The sequence below is a fragment of the Helicoverpa zea genome, chromosome 14 (genome assembly GCF_022581195.2).
Source record: "Helicoverpa zea isolate HzStark_Cry1AcR chromosome 14, ilHelZeax1.1, whole genome shotgun sequence".
In the NCBI taxonomy this organism is placed as follows: Eukaryota; Metazoa; Arthropoda; class Insecta; order Lepidoptera; family Noctuidae; genus Helicoverpa; species Helicoverpa zea.
In genome coordinates, this window is record NC_061465.1 from 12,410,545 (window position 1) to 12,418,715 (window position 8,171).

The 8,171-nt window shown below is 37.7% G+C and overlaps 1 protein-coding gene across 1 annotated transcript in view; it reads left to right on the forward strand.

Annotated features, from left to right (window-relative positions):
- Window positions 1-2,311, forward strand: part of LOC124636694 (titin-like) — a 33,227-nt gene extending 30,916 nt beyond the window's left edge. The window contains exons 6-7 of the mRNA XM_047172855.1: window positions 24-1,834; window positions 2,060-2,311. Of these exons, the coding sequence (XP_047028811.1) occupies window positions 24-1,766 (1,743 nt within the window). The 3' untranslated portion in view covers window positions 1,767-1,834; window positions 2,060-2,311. The remainder of the gene's footprint in view (window positions 1-23; window positions 1,835-2,059) is intronic.
- Window positions 2,312-8,171: the final 5,860 nt, after the last annotated feature.

Consider the following 8,171-nt stretch of genomic DNA (forward strand, 5'->3'; position numbering starts at 1 on the left):
TGTAAGTCTTTTTTTGTTTTCAGGGATATCATGCTCATCCAAATGGCGCTATTAGTTTCTCAAGTTTCTCTCAAAATTTACCAGTCAATCCTCAGTACGAATCTGTACCACAATCACCACCTGGAAACTTTAACAACCAGCCATTTGCAGTAGCGTTACCACAATCACCGCAATCCATTGCATACCAGCTGCAACCTCAACAACAGAAAATAATTCCACTGAAACAGATCTCTCAATACCCGCCATTATTAAGAAAAATTGTACAAGAGCTTAACAAATATCAACCACACTTCCACCCAGATTTAATTAATTTCAAACCTCAGGGTGACCCTAGGGCTTTAGATAGTTTTCGTCAAAACGTCTTAGTGGAACATCCTCGACAGCAACCTCATCCTCATTCTGAATCACTTGGTTTGCAGCGGCTACCTGCATTTAAACCGTTACCTCAATCAGAACTGTCGCCTGAAGCATATTTCCACCACACAAGCCCATCGCCAATAGCAGCGGAACCAAAACCATTTAATAACAATGAACAATCCAATCAAACTCCAAGCCATGCTGTTCAACCATTAGCACCGGTGTCACCACCGCGCGAGCACACTCCCTTGCCTCCTTTGAAGCCAAATTATAACAAACACGTGAAACCACTAAAGCAGCGAGGTCCTACTACACCAGAGTTCCTACCGACTACTGCACAACCACTGCCATCGTCTTCTCCATATGAACAGCCCGAACCCGACCAACTTATAGCATCGACAACTATACAACCTTATGATAAATACAATGATAATGATAACGTAGAATGGAAAGAATCAGATAGAGATTCAGATACATATAACAGAGAGTCAGATAACGAAAACGGCCCCCAACCGGATCCAATAATATCATCAACATATCAGCCTGAAGTTATGAAAGAATCTCGACCAGAGTTCTCGCAACCCTCTGGGCCGGAACCTGAAGAACATTCCCTTTCAGTTCCGCAACCAATAAAATCAGAACCCACGCACGATGTTGTCATACAACAGCAGGAGGTGCAAGAGATAGTACTTGAGCCATCACCGCAACCTGAAGACCGTCAGCAGAATCAGATACGTAATCAACCAGAACAGGAGGCTGATCAGCTGCAGTCGCAGGAACACCATCAATTGCTGGAACAGATGCAGCCACTACACTATCAGCAAGAAATACAGGATTTACAATCTCAGTATCACGTGGAAGCACGTCAGTTGCATGAGGTCCCGAAACAATATGCCATTCAACAAATAGGCAGTCAGCAATATCAGATTCAACCATATGCGTATCCGCTACAATTCTATCAACTCCAAGCTAAGCCGTTACAAGGCCCGCAAGCTGAACCTGAACAACCTCAACCACGGCAGCAGCAAGTAGAACAAACACAATCGCCGCAATACCAACAACACAGTATAGAACCGAAAAGTGACGCCCAGCCTTCCCCGCCTACTACTGAAGATTCTGAAGCACAGTACGATCAAAATGAGCAGGATTCCGATGACCGGTCGCAAGATCAGTCAAAACGTCAACAAGCGGCAGCCAAACCTATTGAACAATACTTAGCGAAATCTGGTCCTAACTACAGGCATTCTTACGGACCAGTACTGTCCTCTCATTTCCCACATATATTTGCTCAGCCACAGCGGCTGGCCGAGGCCGACTATGGCTCGCAACTGCTGAACCTGCCAAACTACCCAGAAGTGCAATATTTTGGCAAATTCGCTCGAGAACTGTTTGGTAATGGCCAACATTAACACTAAAACGATGACATTGCATTTTGTATTGTAAAATTTCGAAATAGACTTTCGTGTAAGATTGAAATGTTCGGCCATTCAGAGAATGCGTTCCTGACACGTCGCGATTGAACTGACGACGTAACTACATTCATTGATTATTGATATAATAATGTTGTTTTAATGCTCCTCAATTGTTAAAACGGTAAACAACCAGCAAAAATATTTTTATCGTAACTGCAACGCCATTGCAAAGTTACGTCGTCAGTTCAATCGCGACGTGTCAGGAACGCATTCTCTGAATGGCCGAACTATAGTTTAAAGAGGAATGCCAAAAACATGTTTTTTTTTCATTGTTTGCCAAAAATTTGGCCTTTCAATACTCCTGAAATTGTTCTAATAAGACAAAATAATGTGATGATAACTTCTGCCTGTAAATATGCTAAGTGTAGGCTATGTACATAAAATGTAAGTATTATTGTTATTTTACTGTTATAGTTGGTGTGTGAAAGAGTGTGATGTGACGCGAGCTCGACTGTGATGCCATATGTGTATGTCTGCTGAGACTTGTATCGCTTTTTATATAATAATAAACTTGTGTCAAATTATACGAACTCATTTATTCTTATCATGCTATATAATAGAAACCCAGACTTAAGTGCGTCTCTTTGACAAAGAGACAAAGGTGAATTTGTAAGTTCAATCCATAAATACCGAAATCTAGCAACAAATTAATGTCCATCTTTCCTTCAGGCTTTAAAAAAAAATATTACGACACAACTATGTGGAACAACTCTACCAGTACATAGTTCCCTGCAAAAAAAAAAACAAGGAAGAGTTGATCCGCAGGTTATCTCGAAACACTCAGGTATAACAAAGTTACCACATAAATATATAACTGACTGCAGGCTCCGTTCTCACCTCATCTCGCAGTTATCAGCACAACTTCCAGACTTCACTAACCCTATCTCAAGTTATCTGTTGATTTATTTTTCTTAAACTACCTGAAACATTGTTCTAAGGATTACAGTTTAAAAAGGTTCGGGTCTAAGGAAAGAGATTTCACTAACTTCAGAAATACTTAACTGATTCAACTGCCGGAAAGACTTTCTTTCCTCTTTGATAACATAACATAGGTACACGTGAAAGTTTTGATATTTACCTGGAGAATTTTTGTTTCTTCCAGTTCCTCAAAGTGGAAAGTTTCTACCAAAAGATTTTTAATTTTTGCTTGCATTGTATCCAATCACCGAGTCCTATTAAATGAAGATTTGTTTTTAGGAACCTATAATCCTACTTTAGCGGAGCCTACACAAAAAAAAAGTAAACTAATAGGAAACTAAATATACCCTTGCTCTCTTCAATTTGCAAGTTTCACACGATTTCATGATCATACAGAACAGACAGGATCTATAAAATAAAAGTTAGGTGTGTAGTACATTTCCCTGCGGAGTCGGAGGCACTTCATCTGCCGTCAGTCTTCATTTGTTCTGACAGCCGACAAGTCAGACTCGATGCTCAAAGAACTACGTATGTACGGAATTTTTATTTCGACAAAATTGGGATAAATTACTCACACATGTTTATCTGAAAGGGACCGTTTTTAGCGAAAGGGTAAATTATTTATAGAATATTCAATGTAGGGTCTGATTCAATGTGAGGTGAGTGTCGAAAATAATCCGTGTCTGTGTAAATTTATGAATGGGTCTCTAATTCGAAGGCGAAGAAGTACCTACATTTGTATCTACTTATACCCAACTGATTAGTCACTATTTTACACAGCTGTTTACAATTTTACCTAGTGTATAGTTATCGGCACGAATCTTGAGCTCTGACCTACATCTGCGCAGAAGTGATTTATTAGCAAAGAACCAATCCCGAGTGACGGCTATGACGTGATGCGCTGCGGGCCAATCACCGCTTTAGTCCACGAAAGGGACCCAATAAATTACTTCTGCGCAGGTGAAGGTCAGAGCTCAAGATTCGTGCCGATAACTATATCAAGTAAAACAAAAACATACATGATTTTATGAAATCTCCAATATCTTTAACTGCTCACTAAGTTAAACCATTAGTTTACCATTACCAGTAACCATTAGTGTCATTAAAGCTAAACAGTGGAGTGCAGCTGCTGAACTAAGTTGTCCCCGGGTGCTCGTGACGTGAGCTCACATATCACTCGTTAACAAGACAACTGTACTGTGTTAGTGGTCTGTACTAGTGTTATACCAATGCAAAGTAAGCCTAACGTCCTTACAGTCCGCGACTAATAATTCTGCATTTCAGAAGTTATCTATTTGACTATTACATTTTAAATCTATTCATAAGTCAGTAATAGGCTTAAGCAAGTCAGTCAGTAGTACTTCTGACAAGCAAAGCTTCTCAAAAAGATCAATACAAAAGATACAAAGATGTCGCCATTTATTTTTGATGAAGACTGGTGATAATTTTACCATCATCACCAGCTTAAGCTTTAACCCATAACTGTATATTATACTACCTACACAGTTTCAGCAAAAAACTTCTAAAAACCGAGAGATTTTTCAAATGCCTCTGTTAAAAATCGTTCCTATTAAGCCGGACTGCAAACTCAATATCCCCTTTATCTAACCAAATTCAAACGGTTACGAAAGATAACTGGAACCACAATATTGTCTAATAACTTCCACATAACGACTATAAACGGTAAAAACGTAACGATAACGAAGAATAAAAAATAACGACGCTATACAACGTTATCGGCGCCCAAAAACAAAAGATTTCCCGTTTTGTAATAAACTCTGTGTATGGAGTTTCATAAAGGAAGTCTTTGTAAAAACGCTTAGGCATTGAACCAAATAGAGCCGCCAAAAGGTTTGCTATCATTATATGAAACACGCTTTCCGTTGTCACGACATAACATGAAAACGGCTTGACTGATTTGGCTGAAAATAAGAGGGGAGGTAACTTAGACCCGGGAGAAGGTTTTTAGTTTTTGTCACCATCCGGCTACGGGACGCAGGTGAAACCGCGGGCGAAAGCTAGAACTTGCTATAATTGTTAAGCTAGCGCATAATATATCATCATCTGCCTAGCCTTTTCTTGGCTTCCAGTCGAACTGGATGCACCTGAGTACCAGTGTTTTGCAAGGAGCGACTGCCTATCTGACTTCCTCAACCCAGTTACCCGGACAACCCAATACCCCTAGGTAAGACTGACGCCGAATATACCACCTCGCGATGCGTTTTCAATCACATAGGCAGGTAGGAGGTGTACAAACGGCAATGGCGCCTCCGGTTGTTAAAACCTTCTAAGTAAAAAAGCCATTGAAAATTATCGTCACGGCTGATCCCAAACAAGAGACTACTTATTTCCAAAAAAAAAAACACAGCTTTTAATGTTCCAATTTTCCCGGAATTTTCCTATGGGGAACAGATTTACACATGACGTTTAATCTTTGAAGTGAGCTCCGACGAAAATAATGAATATCTGTTTAGGATTATAAAGGAATTTGGTTGAAATCTAATTGGTGATTATAATCATAAGTCTGAGTCTAGTAATTACAAGTTATATCAATGTACCTAAGATAAGGAGTAGCTACCCTGAGTATGAACTGACAAAGTTTCATGAATTGGTCATTAATTTATTTAATTAATAATCTCTTTTAAAACGTAACTAGTCAATCATCAACTTCAGTCACACACTAATTTACAAATACGAAAATGCACTCAATCAAATACCCTTTAAGGTATAATTTACAACTAATACTGAGCTGACAGCTTGCAATTCTAAACAGGCGTTATTTATCATCCTTTCATTACCAAACAATAAATTAAAATGTCACATAAAGGACACTTATGCTTCAGTGCAGTTAAGCAATGGATAAATTAATTTCACGAAAACCTATGATCTAATACAGAAACTTATGAATAGCAATTGCACTTGGAAGCGAATGGCGAAGTTGGCAAAAGTTATCAGTTGTTCAGCTGTCATATTATAAAGAATAATGAAATGAAACGCCTACCTATATTCTTCATTCATTTTAGTTTGAATAAAGACACAATAAAATTATTAATTTACCATATTCCACTTTAAATTACTTTCCCAATACAATATTAGCTTTAGACAAACGAGTCAGCCTAAATACATACCTCACGCGCCTGACACTAATTTAATAGTAATATTATTTTCTATGTGACAACTGAGAAGCTTTTTATCACGTTTTTGTCACGAGTAATATATGCGTATTTAATAAGAGAAGACGAGACAAGTCACACCATAGCAGCTGTCAAGAAAATAAACTTCATAAAAGGCATATCAAGTATAACTCAACTACAATTTATTTACATACATGATATTATTTACTGTGCTTGAAAGAAATTGTTACCTTAGTTCATACTTTTGTAGCTTTTTATTAGGGTTAAATATTTTACTTTTAAACTACGTTCTGCAGCAAGTGGATATTTAATTATACTTATTCTTACTTGAAAATTATATAAATTACTCTAAACCCACAAAACGCCTGAAAACTTGCACTAAACTGAAATTACATTAAAATAAATTTTACCTTTGGGGGATTAAACCACCATCATTAAGCTTATGGATATAGCAATATTAAACCTTCCTGTATTTTCATATCAGGCAACACCAACAGGTATCCCACTATAATCATCAGGCATATGTAACACACACACACATAAAATCCCACAAACGAGCAAACACATTAACGTTTTAGTTCACAAACCGCTAAGCGTTACCGTTTTATCCCGTTACCAAAAATATTCCACTAAATTTTCATGTCATTTTGATGTAATCACCTGATGCTGAGTATAATAATTACGGTGTAGACGGTAATGATGCTGAAAATACCTGAAAGTACCTGAAAATGTTAGTAACAGGTTGGTAATGAGCCGACCGACGCGTATTGTGTGTAATTCGAGGAGCGTCGCCTAAATTGTTACTCATTATTTTATATTTCCTATTATTTGTTTGAGGAGATACTTTTACGTGGCGCTTCGTATGTTTTGTGTTTATATCTACGTACTTTAGATATGAAATAAGTGGGAGGAAGTTGAGATGTAATACTATTTGTTTTTGTTTGCTTTTTGACACATTACATTTTATTGAACTATTTCAAAACTTGATCCAACTAATCCCTTCAGTGAACTGTCTTCCTTCAATAACATAACAAGGGAGCTATCAGGACTGGCATTAAGATACAAATCCCTATTGGTTATCGGGAATCAAGTCCATTATGACATCAGACAAAAGATCGCTTTATGGCCCCGGTTGGGCCTTCCCGGGATTTGCAAAGTCTGACAAAGGGTCTGTGTACACCAGATCGAGGACCCAGGGTTGTGTGCGAAGGCCCTTGCGCCATTGTGAGACTGTTTGATGAGGCCAAAATGTTGGATGTAGATTATACTTACATATATAATGTTCACAGATATAGGTCAGCAAATAGTTTCGTTAGTCACTTTTACACATAGCATTAACTAGACTTGTTTAAAAGAACGTTCTTTCAAGAAAAGTTTTCAACAAATACTTAAAGAAAAGAATCATAAAACATGCAAGAATACAACAAGGAATGTTTGTAAAACTTGCCGCCGCAGTACATTTCACCTGTAAAGTTTGTTCGGAGTAATATTACAAGTGGACAACAGACCCGACCACTCGGGTTTACATCTTACAAATAACTCTTACAATACTTCAGGGGAGATTTTATGTCTCACATTAGAAGTGGCGTTTTTAACAAAACTTTACAGAGTTTGTTTTATGTTTTTCAATATATTTGAAGAGAGAAACTTGTGCTTGAGACGCGATGATAAAAAAGTGTGTCATTTGTTTTAGCTTTGGCTGTCTCATAAAAAAATGTCTGGACAGAAAATATTACTTCATTCTGCCTAACTTAGGGCATCCCACACATTTTTTGCTGGGAGTATATAAATTAATCGATCGAGTAGTTCCAGAGATAATCTCTACGAGAGATAGATATAAGCGTACGTAGGCCTGCGTATATTTGACAGAAAGATAACTTTGTTCCTTAGAATAAAATATAAAATTATGCATATTGAGTTAATATCCTTATCTATAGTTCGGCCATTCAGAGAATGCGTTCCTGACACGTCGCGATTGAACTGACGACGTAACTACATTCATTGATTATTGATATAATAATGTTGTTTTAATGCTCCTCAATTGTTATAGTTCGGCCATTCAGAGAATGCGTTCCTGACACGTCGCGATTGAACTGACGACGTAACTTTGCAATGGCGTTGCAGTTACGATAAAAATATTTTTGCTGGTTGTTTACCGTTTTAACAATTGAGGAGCATTAAAACAACATTATTATATCAATAATCAATGAATGTTATTACGTCGTCAGTTCAATCGCGACGTGTCAGGAACGCATTCTCTGAATGGCCGAACTATAATTAATTAAAGTAT